This window comes from Lampetra planeri, chromosome 15 (assembly GCF_965212315.1).
Source record: "Lampetra planeri chromosome 15, kcLamPlan1.2.h2, whole genome shotgun sequence".
Taxonomy (NCBI): Eukaryota; Metazoa; Chordata; class Hyperoartia; order Petromyzontiformes; family Petromyzontidae; genus Lampetra; species Lampetra planeri.
In genome coordinates, this window is record NC_136121.1 from 12,597,470 (window position 1) to 12,622,874 (window position 25,405).

Consider the following 25,405-nt stretch of genomic DNA (forward strand, 5'->3'; position numbering starts at 1 on the left):
CAAGTCATTATTGGAACCTGTGGAACACAGCAAGTCATTTGGAAGGTAGCAGCCGACCTAATGTCCAATAAACTTAAACGTGGACATATGCGGACAAGATACACTATTATTATGTTCACGACTTGTAGCAAACGGCTGAAATCACTGCAACATTCTGATCTGTTCAACAATATATAGGATGAAGAAACACCAACACAAATCAACTATGAAGATAACACATCTAAATCTACCCAACACTGGATACAATTCAGGCACTCGTTAACACATTCCTGCGGAGGGAGCTGGTAGGAACGTTGGGTTGCTCGGTCAATGGCCAGGGTCAACGGCGGCGTGGTGTATTCCGCAAATATGCCCAACTGAGGGTGGGCACAAGCCTGTGTGAGTAGGTTAAACGTTGAGTTTTATATGGGCACCACGGGGTGACCAGCCCCTCCCCACCCAGCCCCACCCCTCCCACCCCCACCCAGCCCCACCCTCCCCACCCAGCCCCTCCCCACTCAGCCCCTCCCTCCCTACCCAGCCCCTCCCTGCACGACGGACACAATAATCCCGTGGGCTGGTGTAACCAGGAGGTTCCTACCAGTCAAATAAGGTGTGTCAACATAATTTCAGTCAAAGGCCACTTTGGTCACCTGTGCACATAACAAACAGTCCACATCACATGTTGGTTACTACTGTGGGCCAAACAAAGATCAGCATTGCATCTGCGGAAGAACAAAAGTTGCTTTTATAGTTCCACACATTTTTATACACGGTCATGTCATCCAATCAAAAAATCTTGTTTGTGTAGAACGTGCATAATGTTCATGAGTTCCCTTTGAAAATAACTTGAAACTTGACATTTTTTTAATGAAAATTTTCCACGGCAAAGGTGTATTTAACAATAACCTTAAGTCAGTAAATGCTCCTGGAGTCACTGTTATTGAGAATCAAGTTATAAAACTCAACTCATGGCAAATCACGGCCAACCGAATCAATGTAAAATGTGGACAGCACTGCTTTAGGAAATTTCTATTGTAGCTATCCTATGTATTTTTAGGTTGTACTGCGTATTTCTCGACATGATAGCCAATGTTTTGCTTCATGTGCAAAGTTTTTCAAGAACTGTTAAAGTCAATGAAATGACTGAAGCTTCTAATGTAGCGACACATCCATCATGCCAAGAAGACACGCACTACAACCCAAAATCACATCAGAGGGCTATACAGCACAACTGCAAAATCTATGCAGTAATATGCTCCGACTCTGCACCCAGAAAAGTACAGCTGTAATATTTTCAACGGCATACTCTGGCCCTTAAGAATCTATTTCCAGGCCTCATAGTAGGCCCCGCGTAACAAGGAATCAAAAAGACGGGGCCACTTCCCGATGCGCTGGATCTACGCTACGGATGCCTGCAGGGTGCTGACGCTGCACTTGACGATTTCGGAGCACTGCTCGTTGTTCTTGCGCACTCGGTAGAAGTGGTCCACGTACTCGGAGCGGCCCAGCAGCTCCACAAAGTCCTCATCGTGAGTGATCACCAGCAGCTGGAAGTTCCGCTGTCGCGAGCGGCTCTTTATGATCCTGCAGAGCAGAGAGATGCCGAATTCTTATCGCATACTTACCGCCAGGCTTTCTGACTCGCTGCAAGCCAAGTAAACAGTTAATCTACTCTTGTGACTTGCTTTCGCAAGCTATCCGGAACAGCGGAATCGATTGCAGATTGTTATTATCTTATCTTAAAGCAACAGAAGTGGTCATAAATTGTTGCTGTTCAAATGCAAATCTTTCCAGAGCTTTGAAACACAAATGCTTGCTTAAAACAAACAAGTCGAGATAAAGCTCGAGTTCCTCACACATTTGTTGGCACGTGATGGTAACGTTACTCAAGTTTAATTTCAAACATAAATATGCCAAGAGTGCACACTCGTGTGAGAAAATATGAACGATGAACTTAGAACCAGATTGCAATCCTTCAAAATAATGTCCTTGGACGTCAATCCATCAGTGCAGTGCAGGATAACACTGAAACAGTTAATATCATTCACAAAATCACCAAGAAAAGTCTTTTAAGTTCGATTTTTTTCAGGTGAACACGATAAACAATCACACTTTGGACCAAGACTGTTAGTTATTAAATGCCCTTTCGGCAGTTGGAAATAAGTTAGACCAGCTTACAAACATGTTTTACCTTCAGCATTAACGTCAGGGGAAACAGTTACAGACTTACAATGCCTCATTACATTCCGCCATAAATAACTACGCGCATAACATCCATTCATTTTGTGAGGTTATGCAAATCCACATCTCTTGCATGCAAAAACTGGTGATATTGTGGTGTAGCTTCTGATATATTTTGGATCCAGGCTTACAACACCAACATAACAGCAGCCTACTTGAGCCTGAGTTGTCACCTAAAACTTCATCTCAAGAATGTGCTCATAGCAATATAAATAGCTGCACCCTTACAAGCACGCAGATGTTGCGCAAGCGTTGAGAGAGCGTTATAATTGTGCTCAAAAATGCGGAAGCCTCTCGATTCATAGACTTGACAAATGACCTGAGATTTAGGCCTCTGCTGGAAACTAATTAGTGATTTCACATGGTGAGAAAGAAAACGATGAAGTGGTGACAACTGATCTTATAAGTAGGTGAGGCTGTAATTAGGATGCAAGCGATAGAATAAATGAGTGGAAGAGAATTTCAGAAACGGGACCAGGTTGGGGTGAATGTGTTCTCTCAGGGCACCTGTTACAAGCGGCCTTCATGAAAGTAACTTCCCCGTAACGTTTTACAGCGTTTTGAGTGCGCGGGACTCAACATTTACTGTGTGAGGAATTTGCACGAGTGTGTGCTCTAAGAGTGGAAAAGCACATGTTGAGTTTAAAAACAGAGCCATTAAATAGTAAAGTGAAGTTATTGTGCTTTACGTCTTGCACGAACTATGCAAATCCATCACCACATCCGACATTGTGATGTCATACAAACTCATTCGGCATTGTTGTGATGCTTTATGGGCAGAAAAATGTACAAGCAAAACTCCGTTCTGTGTCTCCACATACAATTGAAATGTCCAACGGCCTGCCGGCTTTACGGGCCGATTTTAACCGGCAGCATTCGTTGAAGCAACCCAGTGCAGGAGCCATTAACGCATTCTTACTCGACGAGTGCATGTGCCAAGCTTTCTATGTTCTCTCGGTCCAAGTTGGTGGTCGGTTCGTCCAAGGCCAAAATGCCGCAGTTCAGACAAAATGTCTCTGCCAACGCCAGCCGGATAATCAGCGACGCCAGCACCTGAGAAAGCAAGACAGAGAGCGACAGACGATGGGATCTTGACGTTTCACGTTTCTCAATTTGACCCCATACGCGGCAGTCAGGAGACACGTGACTTTGGTCATTTGGTGATCTGGAAGTTTTCTCTTGAAACATTTCCCAACATCGTCCTGTATAGCAACATCAGTGGAACACAGTGTAGGGCACAGTTTGTAAAACTTTCCTGAGCGAGAGCCGAATAGGACTTTAAAATACCTTTGGATGGGCCACACATTATCACATATATCAGTCACGTCCGTCACTTCACAACCCTCTTGCAGTGACAAGAGTGACTGAGCGCACTAAAATTAGAAACGCAGTATTTCCAAGGTTGAAAACAACTTCCTCGCATACCCAATTGGCGCCACTAAGATTCTTGCAAAAGTGGACAAATATTGAGTGCAGGCCATTTTGAAGTGGCCTACAGCCACATGAGCCACAGAGCACCGATTCCCCACCTCTGGTCTAAAGGACGACGAAGGCAAATGTGCTGCAATCCATCTGCAATTGGGAAATCACACTCCCAGAAACAGATCGGCGAGCCAGACACACAGTTGGAAGTTGGCTCGCCGGTGTTGTTGAGCCAGAGTAATCTGTGCAGGATTTACGAAGAGAGGAAAAAAAAACGGACATCAAGATTTCCAGACCTTTTGGCCAGCACTGCAGCGGCCTCGCATGTCCAGAGGCGTGTCCCCTTTCACCATCACCACGCGGTAGTTGTAGTTGCGCCGCTTGTCGGAGGCCGACGCGCTCTCGTCGGCGTCCGATCGGATCTCGATGTACTCGATGTCTACACTCACGTGAAGGGGGAAGTGGCTGTGAGTGCTCTATACTTTTACACGAAAACTAAAAGCCCGGGACTTCGATTCACATAGTCCACGTATTATAATGGTCTTTTCTCAATCCACTGATAGATGAAGGACTCCCCGTGTTGTTCCAGCACCTCCGATTAGCACGGTTGGCTACGTACAGTGTGAAAGAAGTTCAAAATACATACATACGTATTGTTTAACAATACTTCACCTGCTGGTGTAAGTTGGTGATGGGGTGGTCCCAGGACCAAGACTGGCTCAGATATTACTCGCCACGAATGTTCGCCACAGGCAGGAATCAAACCACTGTCACCCAATTGAGTTGGTCCAACGCATTAGGGTGAACATAGTCACAGGTTAAATGTTCACTCTAATAGATGTGCTACAACATCTTCAACGTGGTGTGGGATAACTGGTGTTAAATTAACTTTATGAATGCATTTGTACAAATTGAATTTGTGTTTCAATTTACCTTGACTCCTGTAAGTGTTCCTCCACAGGTCACGGATAATTTTGTTGATCTCTTGCATCTTCATGCTATGAAATTTCATGATAGCCCTGAATGATGGAAACAAAAAATCATTAACAAATGAACATAACGTGATGGACAAATGAACACAATTTAAAACGTACGGTAGGAATTCACGGCACACACCAGCAAGCAAATAAAAACAAACTCTATGTGTGCTCTGCATGTGGCCGCCGCTAAAAAAAATCAACACCACGGCAATTTTACGAACGAAACGAGCACAACCGACGACGATTAAAATAAAAAAAAATGGAAAGCTTTCTCACTGGTCCAGAGCTTTGTAGTAAACATCCAAGTCTTTGCAGGCAAGCTCGCTCGTTTTCATGACGATTATGTTGTCCATGTACTCCTTGGCAGCATCTCGAAACTGCTTGTCCTTGAGCTGCCCTTCGAATTTGTACTTCGTGTCCTGAAGACCCTGCTGCCTTCCCAGGGCGCGACTCCGCTTGCTTTTCAACTCTTCCAGGTGACTGATCAGCCGCTCCTGCTCTCTGTGCGCACACAGCAACGGAAGACCCCAAGTCGGCCGCCATCGCTCAAAGAGGCTGTGCGATTGATAATTTAATTGCCTCGAATGTAAAACGACGACGTTGCCCTCTGATTTGCTTGCACATAGACGGACAAAAGCATACTCATACCGTATCGGTCATGGGGATGTTTTCAACCGTACTTCAATATACTGGTTCGTGCGATTTGGTTACGCGCGGAGGCTAAGGACTAGTTCAGATATTACACACCAGTTATGTTAACCTTGGCCAGGAATTGAACTTAGGTCACGGGGTTCACGGTGCAGTGCATGGAAACAGCGCGCTAACCCTTCCAACCACGACTGCACTCACGAATGTGACCATTGTGATTCGAGTGGCAATTAACATTTCTCGGTAGCGGGTCAAGAGGTGGTTGTTAGCTGCGCTTGATAAAGACCCACGTTTTCAGCTGCATGACGTTCATGCTGCCCATCTTCTCCAGCAGGCGAGTAATGCTGTCGCCCACGCTCGCCAGCTCTTGCTGGCGTCGCCGCAGGGTCAGGTTGTCCTGCAGGCAGCGCTCGCGTACCTGCGGCAGCGCGGGCCAGACGACAACTTGAGCTGGGAAGAGTAGGAGTGTGGCCTGGTCACCGCTAGCGAAGTCCCACTAACTCATCCTCTATTGAAGTACAAGACAACACAGGGGCTCCCAATTACCCGACGCTCAACACAGCCAGACCAGGCGGTCGGCACTCTGCGGCTTCGGAGCAACATGTGGCTCTTTACGGATTGCGTCGTGATGTAATGTATGTACATATTGACATGCATTGCGGATTTTTAAATAGAGTTTTTTTACTGAATTATATATTTTTTAAATGGCTCTTCAAGTCATTTTTAGTTGCCAATCCCGGAACCAGGCAGTATTCTGGTAGTACCCGACTTTCAATCTTTCGGTTGTAGGTTAAAATTCCAGTTAGGAGTCTATACTCGGTTCGTCATCCCTCTCATGGAGGTTTATAACTGAAGGAAATCCTATGTTGGTTGCTTTGTGCATCCTTGACATACTATTCAAGATGACGAGAGCTCAAGTTGTCTTAGGAGGCAGTGTGGAGCCTTGTATGTGTGTTGAAATTATTTCACACCGTACGTAACCAACAGTGCTAATCAGAGAGAAGGACAACAAACTAAACGCAAAAAGCATTTTTAAAGAAAGCTTGTAATCAAGATGTATAAATCCATAGCTCCAGTGGCTTCCTAATATCGGAAGGAAGAGTGTTCCAGACGGCCCGCAGAAGCATATCTGAAAGCGCGCAATGCAGTGACCGTATTTGTACGATGGGTGAGCCAAAAGCCGCTGCCTTAGGCTCTATGGGGGTGGACGATTGTGCGTCTTTGTGCGAACCTTCTGCGTGTCAATTTCCTGCCGGATGCCGCTGATGTCGCGGCCGATCTGCACTTGATTCTCTTCCTCGCCACTCAGCTCCCTCGCCACCTCCTGCATCTCCAGCTCCTTGTTCTGTTCACGCCATGGGATGCTCATGAGAACAGCGCGTTGTGTTCATGAGAAAGCTAATGCTCTATCAATGCGCTACAAACCCGGCGATCCGAGTTCGATTCCCGCTCACGGCTAACACCAGTGAGGATTATCTGAATCGGTCCTAGGCCTCCCCTAAGTCTAATCAGCCTTAGATGATTACCTGGTGCGGTGTGTAAACATCGCCAATGGGGAGACAAAGGCGGTCAGGCGTGGTGTTGGCCACCCAACCCCTCGTGTGTCGTGCCAGCCTTCATAGGTGCTCGCTAACAGCACTTGCCCCAACGGTCTGTTAAGGTTATGGGGGGGAATCTTTGCCTTCGTCTTTGCTCTAATGAGACTGAATGCAGAGGTTGAGTGTCACAATTTTCAAGCCGTGCAAGTAGTGCACTGCATTTTCAAGTTCATATTACATAAAGTGGTAAAGCCACGTAAAACAGTAAAACAGCCGTGAAAGGGAAGTCGTATTGATATAATCGCTGCCGCACGAAGTAAATAACAGGAATATAGATACAAAGTGTAACTTAACCTTTTTAAGCTGGTCTCGTCCAGAATTAATGTACGTGTCCACTTCTTTCATGAATGCTATTATGTTCTTGTTTTTATCTTGCAAATCAGATATCTGTTGGAGTCAAAAACCGACACACGTAAAACACATTAATAAATATAACCATCACAAACACTGCAGCATGGAAAGATTTTTAAAATGGGTGGTAAGTGGTGTAAAACATCGGAAATCAGCGACAGAATTCAGATACATCGGACGTGACCGTAAATTTACTTGCAAACATTGAATTTGTTTCGTGTACAAATGTCTTCACGGAGCAGGAAGTTGCGGCCAAGTACCCGGCGTGCTGCGTGGTTGTGCTCGCGAGTTTTCCTCGCTACGATCTCTGCCTTTTCCAGCTGAAGCTTCCTCAGCGTTCCTTCCAGTGGCAGCACCTGCTCCTGTGCCTCCTGCACCCACGCAAGGATACACACGTTTAGTCATGCAGGTGGGCGCTATTAGAGAGTGCCTACATTCAACTTGCTATGTTAAGATTATACACATGTAAGACAGCACCTACAGTCACCTTGGTACGCTACGCAAAATACCCATGAAAACAATAAATTTTGAAGGCAATACAAATTTAAGACAACACACATTTAACACGATACAAATGTGTTAAGACGATGCTAATTTGTCAGGGAATGTACAGCTCTGCAATTGCTTGCTCAAGGCACCAAATGCAGAGCTCCATCGATGCTGCCCAGACGTCTTGGAAGACACGGGAGTACCCACACTTTATCCCACCAACACGCCAACCCGCCCATCCACTCCGGCTAGCGATGCCCGTCAGCCACCACAGACGGGGTGGTCGTTCTTTGACTAGAATCCCAAATGGAATTCGAGAAGCCACCCCGTGACCTGCGGTGTCAAAACACGGCGCCCCCAAATGACCTGGATCTGCCTCTTGAGGTCGCTCGTTTCGGCCTCGAGCTCGGCAGTGAGGGATCGCAGCGCCTCGATGCGCTGCATGCCGGTCGCCAGCCGGAGCCTCTCCTCCCGCACGGAGTTGACCCTCGACCGAAGCTCGTTGATGCGTTCCATGTCCGTCTCGAGCGCCAATCGCTTCAGCTCCAAAGCGTTGTTCACTGTAAAGGGGGAACACGCGCAGCCCATGCGGCACGAGCGTGTGAATATTCCACCTTGCTGCGAGGAGGCCCACGTTGGACCTGCCCTGCTCTGCTGGCGTCAGCTACTCACTGTGGTTTTGAGTTTGCGTAAAGGGAATTCCACTCGGGAAGATCACCCACGGCTATGGGCATGAGATACGGCATTGTCATTGTTGTTTAAAACAATAACGGAAAGGGGTGGCTGGCTGGTTCTGGTCAGAGTGCTGTAACTGCATCGCTGAGACCCGAGGTTCGAATCCAGGTTTCAGCCGTCTGTGTTTAAACCAGAATCTCAAGTGTAGTAGTGAGCATCTTAGGATGTATAAGCGGGTGAATAATTGTATTCATATTTCCATTCAGGAAACGCTTATAGAGTGTCAAGTCACTTTTCTAAGACCATCATTCTGCCATCCTGAACATTCCACCAACGAGTGCTCCATATGGCACGGATTTGTTGCGAATGTCCGGGTGGCGTGGCGAGTGCTACGTCCCTTTGCCGATCCAACACAACCGTAGTGGCGATAGCAGCATGAACCCTTTCCCGTTTTGAGACGTCTGCAAGTTGCTGGGTGTTTCCCGTTCACTGCTGAATCTCGGAACGCGCAAGCGCTTAGCGTCAATTTCATTTAGAGAGGCTTAGCACTGCGGTTTTTCAAGAAATTCTACTGTTTTCACTGCAGAGAACTGTAGCGGCACGACCGCACTCTGATGATAGCTGGCACCAAACTGTGCCACACGCCCTCCCACATGGCCTTTTACTTCCAATACCTTTCGGGATCGGATTCGATTCCATTCGGTATCGATTCCTTTCCGATGATGTAAACGTATGTAATCGGAACTGAATCGGAGAGGAAAAAACTCGACGATGCACACGTAGGTACGTCATCATCGGAACGGGAAAGGGGGTTAACGATCGGCCACTCCCTCACCGTTGTCGAGCTTGCGTTGAACATCCTGCTTCTCGTCCCCGACCACCTGCAGCGTGCGCTCCACGTCCACGCCCGCCAGCCGCGCCATCTGCTGCGCCACCTTCCTCTCCAGCTCCCTGAGGTCGCTCTGGAAGCGGTCCATGAGCGCCACGTCCTGCTGGCAGCTCTTGACGGCGTCCTCCTCGGACTCGAGCGTGGCCTGCAGCGTCTCCTCCTCGTCCAGACTGTTCTTCAGCCGCTGGATCTCCTGGTTGAGGCTCGATAGACGGTTGCGCAGCTCTGGGAGCTCCTTCTCGCTCGTTTCCACCACCCTCTGCCTGTGAGGAGCGGAGGAGGGAGGGAGGGAAGAGGACATGATCAATTGTTGGGGCACTATCCAGGCTCAACGCTGCTTAGCTTCAGAAACCTTAACAACAGGCGTATTTCAGGCGAGTTGATCTTAGGCATATAGGTTTATACAAATAAAATATTACAGGGCCGCCTCGACAGTTGTGCACTCAGTGAGACCTTTCTGGGTAAACAAACGTGTAGTAATAAATAATACATGTGCCACATTGGTCATTAACACCGCTTTATAATGTAACACTGTATCGGAAGATATTTCAAGCAAAGGCCAATCCTCTGAATGATCATTTCCATCCATAAGAGGCTTTTTTACGGGTTGTATGACCATACTTCACCACACTGGTAGTGTGGGTTGGTGAAGGGGGGGGGGGCAGGACCGGTGCAGATATCACTCGGCACTGATCGTAGTCATGGCCAGGAATAAAATTCAGGTCCCTGGGTTCATAGTGCAGTGCCCTAACCACTGCGCTACAACTCCAAGCTAAACCATATAGACAATCTTGATGAGGAACACGTGAGCTTGTTTGTGGATGTATGTATGTATACGTAGCCTGGCATCGTCTGCACAACACCTACATTTTATTCCCAAGACATCACGGAGCCGAACACACAAGCACTAAGCCAGCATTAATTAAACCATAAAGCGGCAACTCGAAGACACACCTACACAGACCCATGACTTTCATTTCAATAAACAAATCACGTCAAACAAAAACAACGGGGGACTTCAGCGCCCGATGCAAACCCAACCAAGCCAAGGGTAGTAGTGCAAGCCCCCACGCGAACCTCGCTTCTACCAATTCCCCCAACGCTAATTGCGATTGCAGCCGTAACCGAACCCCCCCCCCCCTCAACCCGAGCTGTGACCCGACCCCGGCAGCACTCACTGCATGGGCTTGAGCTGGATCATGTTGTCGCGCCGCTTCTGCTTGCGAGTCAGCTCGGTCTCGGTGGCCCGCAGCTTGTCGGGCACCAGCCGCAGCTTGGCTTGCAGGTCATTCACCACTTCGGCAAGGTCCGACTCGGACTGGAACGCGCGCTGGCACACGGGGCAGCACGGCGACCCCTGACCAGCGCCGCCACCGCCGCCGCCGCCGCACCCTGCTGCCGCCCCCATACCCTCCAAGTCGTCGGGTCCAGACTCCTCCGTGAGCTGGCTGATGAACTGGGTGTACACGGCCGAGGCACCGGCGAGCATCGCTACAACGTGTCGCGCGGAGAGGAATGGGACAGGCGGCGGGGTCCGTGACGAATGCCAGAGCAGATTGGGAGCACATTACGAGCGACGCAGTCAACGGCACTGTTTAACGTGCAAGCGTTGGGGAGCTACAACAAGCAATGAGAAAATTAGACGTCAGATCCCAATTATCTGTGGCAGGGGTGGCCCAGATACAACTAAAACACGGATGATATAAAACATCTGAAAATTAGGCAAAAACAACACGTATGTATCATCTACCTACAAAGAATGAAGACATGTAATGGTGATGTGTTTTTCCTGGCGTAATCGATTTACTTGTCGATATTTTTGTGGTGCTGTGGGCACCGAGTCACTGACCCCAACAAGCGCGGAGCAACTAAGCATTAAAACAGCATGTGCTTTAAGATGCTGAAGCGAGCACGGTTAATCCACAACCCAAATAACTTGACCAAGGATCATCAAGAGTTACAATCATTAAATTATATCGGCAGGAACGTGCAAACCATCACCCCACCTCGCTGCTTGTTGGTGCGCTCAATCTGGTCCTGCAGCGCCAGCAGCTCACTCTCGAGGTCACGACCCCCGCACAGCTCAAACAGCTGCTCCTCGTTCTCCTTGAGTCGCTCCTCCTTGCGACGGAGCTCCGTGGTCAGGTGGGACTTGTTCTGTTCCGCCGATGCCAGCAGCTTGCTGTGGTTTGAGATTCGCACAAAGGTGCCCAGTGGTAAAAGGCACCCCCACAGCGAAGGTCGTGAGACGTAGGTGCATTCGTAAATATAGTTTTTTTTTAAAGTAGCATTCATAAAAAAAGGCTTTTATGGGTTAGATTGCGTAAATATTAATGTGTCGTTAACCCACCACCACCCGACACAGCCAATTTGTAAGGTTTGTCAGGTAAACAGTGTGTTGAAGATGAAACCCCACAACATTTACAATTTGAGAACAATGTTTCGCTGGTGATTACAACCAGCTTCATCAGGCGATTTGCCAAACAAATTGCAGCAAGAGGTGGCCAGGTGGTGGCTCAGAGGTCCAGCTAAGATCCTGGGTTTAAACACAGTTAATTAAACTCTAATTAAACTGGGTTTCACGAGTTGATTGTCTCAGTCCGGTCACCCATAACTTCACAAAAACACCCATTTCAACTCTGAGAATTAAAAATATTGGGGTTGACTGTCATGCAAAGAACATTTCTCTCTTTGACAAGGTGGGTGTGACAGTGCTGCTCACTTGTGTGGACAAGTCACTTGAAATGAATCATAAGCAGTTTTGTGATATCCCCTTCTGCGGACTGTTATTCAACATTGGGTGATGCACCCTCTCGCAGAGTTCTTAATGGAGCCTTGACCTCAAGACGTGACGCCTATGACACAATCGGGACAAAGAATTGTAGAACCAAAAAAAACTCAACAAACGGCCAAAGTTCCCCCTGTAGGTGATGATGACAACATTATGACTCAGCTGCCAGTCCAGGTGCCAATTGATGAAACAGACAGAGGCACTCACTTGAGACCTTGGATCTTGGCCTGCAGCTGTCGCCTCTCCTGGGCACGACGGTCCAGCCACATCTCCAGCTCTCCCTTGCTGGGAAAGTGTCCCACGAACGTCACCAGCGTTTTGTCGTGCCGCAAACGGATACGCCGGATCTGCTCCTCCTTTTCCACCTAGAAGACAGACGTGACACGCGGTTCCCAAAGAAAAGAGCGATTAGCTGGCACTGCTGAGATCACTGGGGACTAATTGAAGCAGCCACCAGTGATTAAACCGGGTTCTGAAGTGCGGGAACGGTTGAGTCGCAGCCTGGCCAACAATAAATGAACAGAGATTTAAAAAAACGTCATATTTAATTTAGTTTTGTAATTAACATGGTTGTATTTCAGCTTTGAGAATGAAATATTATTTAGACTTCTCTCAAGCAACGAACACTACTCTCTGTATCGGGGCAGATGTGAAAGTGCTGCCCACACCCCCCCCCCCCCCACCGTGTTGAAAGTATCTTAGAGGTATCGAAGCGGATTACGTGCACCATTCTCAGTGGGTTTTACTGCTCCACAAGAGATTAGATTTGATTGTTTGACTCGTCGCAAAACACGAGACACGGTCGCACACCCCTGGGTCCACACCGCGGCTTCACCTTCTCCTTGTTGTGCATGTCGAGCTGCGTGCGGGCCTGCGTGTGCAGGTTCAGCGTGGACATCTCGTGGTCGAGGCGGCGGAGGAGGCTGTCGAAATCCGTGCGCTCGCGCTGCATCCGCTGCAGCTCCGTGCGGAGCCCCTCCGCCTGCGACGAGCCCTCCGCCACCTCCAGCTGGTGCTCCTGGCAGTGCCAACGCAAGTCGTAAAGAGTGGCAATGTAAGCGGTAAGGATAAGTATTACTGACTCACATGGCATTGATATGAGTACAATGTAATTCCATTTGGGTTTATTAAGTGTCCTCGCTGTATAAAACAGCGGGACATGTTCATCATGAGGAACATGATGAACGTATGCTGGGTAGGTGTATATGTGTATGTATATTTGTGGGGAGTCGTAGTGTTGCGATTAGCGCGCTGCACTACAAACCCAGCGACCCAAGTTCGATTCCCGCTCACTGCCAACACCAGTGACGATTATCTGAATCGGTCCTGGGCCTCCCCTAAGTCGACTCAGCCTTAAATGATTACCTGGTGCGGTGTGTAAACATCGCCACTGGGGAAACAAAGGCGGCCGGGCGTGGTGTTGGCCACCCAACCCTCGTGTGCCGTGCCGGCCGTCATAGGTGCTCGCTAACAGCACTTGCCCCAACAGTCTGTTCAGGCTATACAGGGGATCTTTATCTTTTGAATATATGTATACTAGCAGTCCACTAGAATTCAATGACAGTAAATTACTTTGAAACTCACGGATATCATATCACAACCCTCCCCATTCCCCACAAGCTCCCCAGGGTGGAAACAGAGTGGCAGGCCTAGGAAAGGGTGGTTCAAAGCAGTGAGCCAGGATAGGAAGGAATGTGGAGTAGATGGCCCAGGACAAAAAATTAGTGGAGTAAGAGGAACCAGGAAATCTACAACTAGAAAATAAAAAAATTCTAGGTAAGGCCCACTGAGCAATTTTCTTCAGAAGCGACCTGGCCACAAATGATAGCTCAACAAAGTGGGATTACCATGTGGACATTTATAGCAGCCAAACACTTTAAACGCATGTTTCTAAAGGTGGAGGGAAAAACCGGAGGAACCAGAGAAAAATCCACGCGACCACGGGGAGAACATGCAAGCTTCAAACATACAGGCACCAGGGTGGGGATGGAACCCACGACCTCATGTATACCAGGCAAGGTAGTTAACATCTCGCCACCGCGGCGAGACCCCACACGAGTGGAACATATGCCAGAAAGAAGAAGAGTTCAGAGCATCATCGAACCAACATCGCACGGCCTACTCAGAGACCAAAACTTTCCATTGAAAGAATTAACGAAACGGCTTTCACGTAAATGAAATCGCTGCTACTCACGGTGTCCCTTAGCTCGCTCTCGACGACCTGCAGCCGGTCCCCGGAGCTCTGCAGCCGACCCAGCTCGGCGCGCTTCTCCTCCAGCTCGGCTTGCTTGTCGCCCAGCAGCTCCCGCTTCAGCTGCACCGAGCTCTCGGCCGCCGTCTTGCGCTCCCTGGCGTCGTCCATCTGACGCTGCTTCTCGTTTTCCTTTTCCTCAAACTCGTGCTGCCGTGCCACACGTAGAAAATGTAGCAGGTTAGCGTATAATCATCATTGAAGTCAAAAAGCTATTTTTAAAAATGTGTTTGTTTAGCATGGTTAGCTACGTACAGTGCAAAAGAAGTTCAACATACATACATAAAGTGGTGCATGTCATTCAATATGTCCTTATGTATAGTACATGTACAGTACATGTATAACCCTTTTTTCAAACTACTGCTGGATGAGGGACTGCGCATAGCGTGCAGGTAATTTGACCATACTTCCCCACCCTGGTCAGTGAGAGTTGGTGAAGGCAGGCAGCATAGATATCAGGGTACAACAATGGATTTTATCGCACTGCCCTCTGCTGACAGCATAGGCCCTCAAGCAGCAGCAGCAGCAGCAGACCATGACACCTGTTTAATGCGTTCTCTCCACGGAGAGAAGCGCTGGTTAACGATTTACCAGCAGGCGCTTCACGTTGTTGTCGTCTTGCTCCATCCTCTCTCGGACGAGCCTCGTGAAGCTGGACACCTGCCGGTCGGACAGCGGAACGCTGCTGTACCCGTCAAGCTCGAGCTCTGACGCGAGTGTCTGGACCAGCTGGTCTCGACGCTTCACAGTGGACGCGTGCCTCTCCGCCTCTTGCTGTAGTTTGCCTGCAAGCGCGACAGACACCGGCGACAACAAGCAACGCGCGCAATGCACACGGTGCATGCAAAGCTACCCGGCCCGCCAACCTCTCCGCCGTCCGTGAGGCTATTCGACCAGCTGTGTAAGGTGCCGTTTGCAAGATTTTAGGAGGATAGTATGGCCCATGACGTTTCGTTTTCATGCAAAGTGGCAGCTATTCCAATCCCGGAGCCTACAATAATGGGTGATAACAATTTATCAGTGAGAAGAAATTTCAACTTGTTATATCATTAAAATTACACTCCTATATTATTATTTGTTGAAAACATCTGTGGCACTAAACAGACTCAAGAAATTATGGCCACATCTTTAAGGCTCCACCCACACCAACCTTTAGTTGAAACCCCATGGAGCTGTAATCTCAAGGTTAATAACTGTGCTCAGCTTCAACAAAGCTCCGTGTGTATTCTCATCCCTGTGAAAATCAATTGATTTTAAGAATATTTATATGTTCATTTTTATATGACCTACAGCTCTCCGAAGAGTTTTCGGGTTGTACTGCGTGTTGTCTGGCATGATGTCAGACGTTTCGCTCCACATTCTGGGAGCCTCTTCAGAAACTGAATAGAAATCTTGTATAAAACACAGCAGGGAGTTATACAGAAAAACTTGAAAAAAACATACGTATGTATATACAACTTCTTTTGCACTGTACGTAGCTACCATGCTAATCGGATGACACATACACGGACGAACCTGTATGAAACATTCTAAACACAGGCGCATAACACACATGTGACCCATGCGTAACACCCGTGTGTGTTAACGCCTGGGTCACACAGTACGCGGGCAGAAAGCGATCAAAGCACGCCCTATTCACGCACCTTGCTCCACGTGCAGCCCCCCCTTGACGTTGCGGAGACGGAGCACCTCCCTGTTGACGCGTTCCAGCTCGCGCTGCCGCTCCCCAAGCCGACGCTCCTTCTCCTGCACCCTGCGCTGGTGGCTGCTGTAAGCTTCCTGCAGCTGCTCGTCCGTGCCTTGAAACACCTAGGCACATGACGCCGCCACGGGGTCATCTTGTCCCTGCTTTCCAATGTAAAATCGAGCTCAGGCGACACAAGGTTGTTGTTGATAATTGTTTTTTTACCCTCCTATCTGACAACAAAACTGACACCTTTTTTACAAGGAGTCATGTTTACATAGACCACAATACCTGCAGTCATAATTCAAACAAAAAACATAACTCTGATAATGTATGCACTGTCCTTGAAGTTGATTGGTCCACACCCGAGACAGCTTTCCTTAGAGCCTAGTCTCACATGGGTTGGACCAGAACCCAATGGTGTAAAGGTTGTTGTTTTTTGTTTCCACCACGGGAGCCAAGCCGTACCCGCCGACGTCAGACCTTATGAACGAGCCCCGGATTCATTCGCATGACGGGGTGACGCTATGTTCGAGTTGGACAGACATCAAATGCAATTGAATAAATTACAAAACACGCTCCTGGCCTTCCAATGGCCCCAAGCCAGATAGAGATTTTTGTAGGGCCAGTGAAATCACGGTTTGGTTCCGGCTCGACACGGAAAATAGCCAGTGAAAAACCACTCGTACTAAAAGTGTCCCCCCCCTGGCACAGCTCAGATGTGCCAGTGGAAAAAAAGGTATTTGTAGAGGAAATCGGATCGTCTACATTGACAGTCAAAAAGCAATTACATGGGGTTCGGGTGAAAGCGGTCGTGAAGGCTGTTTGAAGGTTACAGTTTAATGACAACGTAAATGTGCGGCCTTTTATGTACGGTAAAACAATGATTTTTATGCATTGCTTTCTACTGCCTATCATGCAGCGTAGCCCAACAGCAACCTATGCATACCTGCATGTGTGGTTGTCACCCATCCCAAGCACGATCCAGGCTCAAGCCTGCTTAGCTTCCGAGATCTGACGAGGTCGGCCACATTGTGGGCGATTTGGTCAGTAACTAGAATATATAGGGGTTATGTGCTTTTGCTATCATTTCGGCTTTGGATAGAGTACATTGTGATACAGAATTTGAGTTAATTTGCAGAATTACACGACAACTGTGCACGTCATCCTTTATCAAATGATATTAAAACTCGACAGCCATATAGGTTGCCACAAAAGCTCAAGCAAAATGGTCCCAAGCCTATCAGTACCCGTGCAGGTCAAGAGGCTCTTACCTGTTCCATCTTCTCCTGCAGGTCTCGACTGTCCACCTCCATCTGAGCTTGGCGGCTCTGCGTGGCCTTCACTTCGTTGTCCAATCTCACCACCACTGCTAGCTTACTCTCGACGTCCTTCAAGTTTATCTGAAATGGCAACAAGCCAAATTGAAGCGTTGAAAGGGTCTTCATTGTGGCAGCGATTTGAAAGGTGGCTTCGGATTGTGCATGTAGAGCTCTTTTGTCGATTCACTTCAGGATCAGAGCCTTCCCTATTCCATGCGAGTCATGAGGAGTTATTTAAACAGAGTACTTCACTACGCTCATCATTGCGGGTTCAAGGCGGGTAGCATAGACGTTGGAGAATACGGTCATTAGAGCAATGGCTTTTTTCTGAGCTGTCCCACAGCAACTTACAACATCCTAGCAGTACACAGGGTCCAACTAGTTTTAATATTTGAGATCTGACAGGATCGGGCACATTCTGGGTGCATATGATCATCGCGGAATTATAATTTGGTGGGAGTGGACTAGCATCGATGCGGAAGAACAGGCCAATTGACATCTCACCACTTTCACCATTACCAATGCCTTGCAACAGAAGAATACAGGTTAACAATTCAGACAAGGAAACTTCATTATGGCAGGAAATAAAGGGCATGATGAAGATAAAACACAATTTATTATAGAATTCTGATTTAAATAGCATATAAATGGCACCGTATCTCACGGTCCTGTGTACAGAAACAGTGGACATTTATTTTTTACAAAGGTAGTCAGTTACAGGTAAAGTGCAGATTCGATCTCCCGGTGTGGCAGTTGAAACAATGGCCACGTTTCCTTAATAGCCATGCATATGTCCACACAGCAACATAAACGAGTTATCCGATCCACAGGTCACGTGTGGAGGGTTAAAGTGTGGGTACTTCTGAGACATCTGGCCAGCATGAGTAGGCCAAATACCCTCTAATGGGGGGCACTCTTGATCTCCCTTTCCTCCAGCAGTGGCGTGAGTAAGTCATTGCAGTGCTGCACCTTTATCGCCAAAATGTTACCACTCGTCTACACCGACGTCGATGCCACGAAACGCTGTGGTGAAATGTCTCAACCTCGAGTGGGCTGACTTCCCGGTCGATGGTGAACACGCTCTCTCGGGAGGCCTCCAGTTTCGTGACAATGTCATCAAGATCCCGCTGCAGCTCCTCCGCTTTGTTCTTGTTCTGCTGCAGCAGCTTCACGACGGCCTGCAGCTCTCGCACGATGGAGCCCTGGTCCTTGCGCACCTTGCTCAGCGAGTCCAGTGCTTTGATGTACCTGGGTGCAGGCAGAAGAGAGCGTCGCTCACAATTTTGGCGGCGATGTCCGGGTTGCGCGACCGACTGTGAGCTGTGGAGAGAAGTTAACTACCATGCGTGGTATGCAGGAGGTCGTGGGTTCCATCATGACCCTGACGCCTGCTGTATATTTGGAGTTTGCATGTTCTCCCTGTGGTCACGTGGATTTTTCTCCGAGTCCTCTGGTTTTTCCCTCCAAATTTAGAAACATTTCAGCAGAAGCCACTTAATTGGGCTATCATTTGTGGCCAGGTCACTTCTGAAAAAAAGCTAAATATCTCAGTGGGCTTTACCTGGTAGAATAAAAAATTGTTTAGTTTTAATAGTTTTTGACTGCTTTGAACCCAATGCTGGAGAACAAGAATCTTGTCAAGGGTGTAACGCTTCAATGATAATTACACTTTTTTATCACAATTGATGAGCACGGGCCTGAAGGCCCATACCGCTATTATAATTACACTTGTTTCCCCAGGAATGCCTGAGTCCCACGACTCATTTTCAACCGTATAGTCCAACTCAGACAAAGGAGCGAGTTTCAAAGTCAAGAAATATAAGAAAAAAAGGAGGGGCTATATTGCCTGATTGTGCAGATAAATAACACTCCAGTGAAAAGGTCATTTGTGTAAAATCGCTGAATTGTATGTGTAGGACTATATGCATTTCAAGACAGTGGCATTATCAAAAAGTACTATAATCAGTTGTCGAGCTGATTGGCAAAGTTAAAGGTAAAACAATCATGCGCACTGACTTCAGAATTCACACCTACTCCTATTAAATATACTTTAGAGAGCCTAAAGTCCACAAGGGTTGGAGTTTTTAACGTATGCAAAATAAGGATTGTTATTGGTGCTGCGTTGTCTTAGTGTCAGTTTATTAGCCTTAAACTTTAACAATAGGAAATGTAAAGCAAAGCTCGTGACATGCACATCACGTCATACGGATTTTCATCTCAACCCTACGTGGCCGTTTGACCTTTTGAAAAACGATCCAAAGCAATAGACAAGTTACTTTTCTGTCTCCGTACCAAAAATATAGTCGTAAAATGAAGTAAATGTCACTATTTGTGGCCCAGTCATGCACGCGGTGTGTTCAAGAGTCATTGCATTTACACCCCTCTTCCTACACAATAAACCACAATCTATTGCTGCCCTCGCCCTAACTGGCCCTAACAATTTTCACAACAAAATTGCGATTCTACGCAGCAAGAAAAAAAATGTATCGTGAAAACAGGAAACGTTTTAACGCGCGAAATTATTTGGGTGCAAAGTTTTCGATATGGTTTTTTGAGCAATGCACACAAATTTGCATCTCTCACACACCGACCTGGTTGCAGAGAAAATTTCATCGAATTTTTGCTTGAGAGCCTTCCCCTCGCTGAGCGGCCAGTTAGAATCCTCCTGGTGGCAGAATATGACGTTTGACAGGACGGCCTTGGAGACCCCAAGGGCAGTGATCATCTCGCGATTCATGTCGGTGCACTTTGAGCTGATGCTGTACTTTTCTCCATTTCTGCTCAAGAGCACAAACACACACACAAAGCGTGCAAAACACACGTATCCAAACACGCAAACATGAAACGACATTCACATAAACTACACTGTTGTTAGATTTTTTTTATTGGCATCATTCATAGTTTTTCATCATTAATCATTACATTTTGATCAGGTAAACAAAAAATATTTGTGAGTATATGTACAATCACCATATTAAAAGATTATTTATAATATGTACACCTTCATCAATCTGCTATTGGACAAATGCCTCCACACGCCGATTTGGCCAATGGGACTGTTTGACCATACTTTGCCACGTTGTTCAGCATGGGTTCAGACATCAGACATCACTCATCAGACATCAGACATCACTCACCACTGATGTCAACAGTGGCCCGCAATCCAACTCAGGACATCCGAGTTCATAACACAGTGCGCAAACCACTGCATTGCCGTTCCACCCAATAGTGAAATTACTTAAGATATGAAGCCTAAAATGGTCAGCATACATGTCAACATCGCCATATGTAGAGGAAAACTACAAACAAAAAAGCACATTGCTCACTTCAGCCGGGTGAAAACCCCCTCCAAGGTCTTGAATTCCACTTTCTTGGCCTTCTGTGTGGCATGCAGCAATCGCTGCACGGTTACCATGTCGCCGTTCACATCCATAAACTGCAGTCGAATTTGCGCTTTCACATCCGTCTCGTGGGCCACCTGTCACAATTCCGTCACGTTTGTGGAGGGCAGGAGGTGAAATTACAGGAGGATGTCAGTCATGGTGAAGAATATCGTCATGTACATTTTATATATTAATAGCATTGTCTATAAATTTCGATTTAAAGCTTTCGTGACTGCAGGGATTCATCTTCTTGGTTCTTTCGGTAAAGTCACGTAAAAGGGAAATAATAAAATAATAAAACATAATAAAATAAAATTCTCACGACGTTTCGCCCACAACACAAGCAGCCGTACTCAGGTGAAGACAGAGCTGTCTGAAAGACAGCGCTCCAATGAACACTGCTAAGCTTGGCAGCGTATTTTAAGATGGTGGGAGAAGAGCGCCTTGACAAAGGAGTTTACATATCAACAGAAGAATTTAGCATTGAATAAGCTGTGTTAATGTGAGAGAATTAGCAACACCTTGCAAAGTTCCACACGAATACCTTTGGGTCGTGAATGAACGAAGCGCCACTTGTGCCCGGTGGGAAGTCACCAGTGCAGATGTATTTCAAGCACTCGATTATCGTCTGCAGGGAAGAGTCAATCAACATCAATTTGCCAACCATGAGTAACAACCAATGCTTATCTTGGGAGTACCGATAGAATAACTTTGTGTCTAACCATAGGCGACTGCAGAGACATGAAGAAGAGGCGAATGGCTTAATATGGTACAGCCAACTATGGGACTTGTGATTCACTTCGTCTTGGTTGATCATGCCTACCGGGTTTTCTGTACTAGAAAACCATGCTGGTGCTGGAGCCCAAGGGGCCAGCCACAGGCTTTGTGGCTGCATCAGATCGACCGCAATTGTCTAAACTTGCTGATAGGAAGAGATGTCACTTGGGCGTTTGAAGTCAGGATCGACCCTCGGGGTTGGCGCCTGAGTGTGGATGCTGCCACGCAAATGTCTCTGAATACGATCCCGCACATGAATTGTTATCTATTCATACAAGAGGTGGGCTATCCGATTATTCATATAATCACTAAACCGATAATCGGTTGCATTGCTCGTCGAGTCGGATAACATAAAAAATAGTTTAACACGTAGGCTTTCGCGACCAATATTGTTCATAATCAACGATTTTTGGGTTTAGATCGCGTTATTTATAAATGTGTCGTAACCCTCCACCACCCGACACGGCCAATCAGTAAAAAAAAAGTGTCACGTTGACAAAAGACAAATAGTTCAATCGGGCAATTCGCCATTCTGGCGAATTGCCCGATGATGCTGGATGCAATTACCAGCGAAACGTCGTACTCAAATTGTAAATGTTGTGGTTCCACGCTTCAACACACCGGTGGGCTAAAGCAGTGAACTATTTGTCTTTTGTCAACGTGACACTTTTTTTACTGATTGGCCGTGTCGGGTGGTGGAGGGTTACGACACATTTATAAATAACGCGATCTAAACCCAAAAATCGTTGATTATGAACATAAAAAATAATTGGGGGAAAAAAGCTTCACTTATGCTTCAACGTGTGTCCCTGGATGGGAGGTGATAGGTAGGGTCTTGGTGATGACATCTGCATTGTTTGCCGGCTCACGCTTGATGTGGCTTGTAGTAGGGTTGCCAGCCTTTGGCTGTCATTTAAATGGGCCCGAATAATTAACCACAAAAAAGTAGCCGATTGCGATGTTCAATGGAGTAATTCAGTGAAGCAATTAATTATCCCGGCTCTGATAATGCTGATTTGTGGTCCTTACCGTCTTGCCAGCGCCGTTGTGGCCCACCAGGATGGTGAGCGGCGTGTGGAAAGTGATCACTTGCTTGTCGCAGTCACTGACGCCAAAGCTCCGTACGCCCAGGATGCTCATCTTGTCTATTTTGGCCATTTTCTCTGAAATTCTGCACGCATTGACATGAGGAAATAATATTGAGCAAGGGGTGGCCAATACACATTCTATCCATAAAACATGATGTAGATGAACATACAAGCAGCAGTCAGTCGGCCGTTGTGAAAGCAGCAACCTGCAGAAAATGATTTTGTCTTTACAGCAAGCCCTCGTATAATGCCGTAGATGCATTTCTGAAAAGCACCACGTTAATGGAGCGAGAACAATTTCCCCGTAAACAACGCAACTATAAAGTTTGGCGAGATGTACGTACAAACGGCACAATGGCAGCATAACGAACCGAGGGTATGCCGCCGCGTTACTGCATCATTCCACGTACTGTATCACTCCGCTCAGTGTGACAGCTCAGAAACCACGTGATAACGGGTGCCTTCCGTGATGTTGCTCATTGTTCCCGAATGGAAGAACCGCGTTATCGCAAAAACGCGTTGTGTGAACACGCGTTAAGTGAGGACTTGCCGTACATGTACAGCCCTTTTGTCAACCCACTGTTAAACGACGGCATCACTATGCCGTGAGGAGTGTGGTGGGTGATTTAACCAATGCTATGGATTGGTGAAGGTGGGGAGAGGCAGTGCCGAATTAATCTAATGCGGGGCCTGTAGCACATGTTATAAAGGGGCCCTAAATAAAAAAAACACACTTAAATATTAAAACACAAGAGAACATCTTAAAGTAACTATGTGCAAACAGAAAATCCAAGAAAAGACAGCAAAATATTGCAGAAAAAGCACCGCACACCAACGCTCTGTGCAAAAATCCCAGTGGGATGCAAGTCAAACAACAACAAGACAACTTAGATTAAGGCCATCAGTCTAACTCTATACTACAACAAACAAACATGGCCAAACCAAAAAACTTTTCCAGAATCACCAAAATAAATCCATAAAAGCAATGAAACAGTGATCATAGGAACTGTGACGGAATTTTCACAATAAACGACGTGAACAACATGTACCACCAAACTATGTCGATTTTTAGTAATAGGTTTTTACCCTTTCAACTGGTACAAAAACTGACACCTTTATACAAGGGATCATGTTTGCAATAACCACAACACAAGCAGTCAAAATGCAAACAAAAATAAACAACTCCGATAATGATGATATGCACTGTCCTTGACGTTGATTGGTCCACACCCGAGACAGCTTTTCTTAGAGCCTAGTCTCCATTGGTGTTGGACCAGATAACGCCAAAAGGCGTACAACTCAAAAATAGCGCACTATCAGAGTATTGAGAGCTCGGGGTAAGCATTTACACTATGAGACCTCCTTTACCAGTGGCAAAATATAGTAACAGGTTTTTACCCTTTCATCTGGTACAAAAACTGACACCTTTATACAAGGGATAATGTTTGCAATAACCACAACACAAGCAGTCAAAATGGTTCTTTCGGTAAAGTCACGTATAAGGGAAATAATAAAATAATATAAATATAAAACAATAAAAATTCTCACGTTTCGACTGCAACACAAGCAATCATCATCAGGTGTGAAATCGACAGCTAGAAAATTTGAAACGTCGTGAGCATTTTTATTGTTTTATATTTTTATTATTTTATTATTTCCCTTCTACGTGACTTTACCGAAAGAACCAAGAATATGAATCCCTACAGTCACGAAAGCTTTAAATCAAAACCCTGTCGATCTTGTGAAGGGACGGTGGTGCACGGCATGAGACCCTCATGCCGGCGCTAACCACTGCGCCACCGCTCCCCACACCGCACTCGGTACTGTAGCAACAAACGAGCGGGAAACGCGACCACGAACACGGTGAGAGAGGGGTGAGAGACGCACGTACGTGTGTACAGTCGTGCTATTGCGTCGCCTCTCGCCCGCCTCGCTGTGTTAACGTGAAGTTGTCCTGTACTGTCGATTGCACCCGTGACGGAGTCCACGCAGCCCCCTCGATAAAAACGCGGGAATGTGACGTCATTCGTTTTTTTCTATAAACAAATGACGTCACCCGCGTCGTTGTTTTTTGTTGCCCCCGCTCCCAACACGCGACCTACTGGAGGCATGACGTCACACGCGTGTTTTGAATCGTGTCGATGACGTCGAAACTACGGTGGCGGAAACTGAGGGCCGCCGAACCCCCGTCGATGGAAACGCGATTGGTAAATGAGCATCTTGATACCATTAAGGCAAAAAAAATAACTCGGTATAAAGTATTCGTCTATAACGCCGTGGCCTTCAAAGGAAAAGTTTATATAAAGTACTATATAACGTGAACAAGGGATTCTCGCAGTGAATAGGTGTGGTGTCACCACGTTAAATTGTGCCATACTGTTTTTTTTAAATCGTAAATGTGGAATTGGCTACGTTCTGTTTACGTGATAAACCTTACTAATTGGCTTAGGGCCGACCATAAATGACGTCACGCACCTAGGGGGGGGGTCAGACATTTGTGACGATGTTTGACGAGGGGGGGGGGGTGAGAAATGTGACTTCACATAAAAATGCGCAACTTTAAATAAATATAGCCAACACGTTTTACTTAATATACTTTTTTAATAAATGTTTTCTCCTACAACATCAGAGTGCAGCGCCGCATTAAATACGCACAATGACAATAGTTTAAAGCGATTTGAAGCATGTTTTATTTTTGGGGGAGTGGGGCAGAGCTTTGTGACGTCATTTATGGGGGGGGGGTGACGAGGGGGGGGTAAAAAATCGTCCAAAATCGCGTGACGTCATTTATGGACGGCCCCTTATTAATTGGCTGTGTCGGTGGTGGCGGGTTT

At 46.9% G+C, this 25,405-nt stretch overlaps 1 protein-coding gene across 2 annotated transcripts; it reads right to left on the reverse strand.

The window, feature by feature from the left end:
• Positions 1-709: 709 nt before the first annotated feature.
• RAD50 (RAD50 double strand break repair protein) lies at positions 710-24,608 on the reverse strand. Of its 2 annotated transcripts, none has more exons than XM_078601103.1 (25): positions 24,463-24,608; positions 22,513-22,654; positions 21,251-21,334; positions 20,650-20,801; positions 19,915-20,100; positions 18,367-18,571; positions 17,276-17,404; positions 15,961-16,126; positions 14,909-15,102; positions 14,261-14,467; positions 12,902-13,084; positions 12,274-12,431; positions 11,282-11,457; positions 10,454-10,766; positions 9,222-9,538; positions 8,078-8,271; positions 7,483-7,593; positions 7,166-7,258; positions 6,505-6,618; positions 5,564-5,691; positions 4,902-5,126; positions 4,579-4,664; positions 3,942-4,084; positions 3,143-3,276; positions 710-1,566 (listed from the first exon to the last, which is right to left on the reverse strand). In XM_078601103.1, exons 2-25 carry the CDS (start codon positions 22,639-22,641, stop codon positions 1,380-1,382), a joined length of 4,014 nt encoding a protein of 1,337 aa, XP_078457229.1. In that variant the 5' UTR covers positions 22,642-22,654; positions 24,463-24,608; the 3' UTR covers positions 710-1,379. The 2 variants fall into 2 exon arrangements, with proteins under 2 accessions (XP_078457229.1, XP_078457230.1); XM_078601104.1 differs by having other exon boundaries at positions 24,459-24,605.
• Between the last annotated feature and the right edge of the window lie 797 nt (positions 24,609-25,405).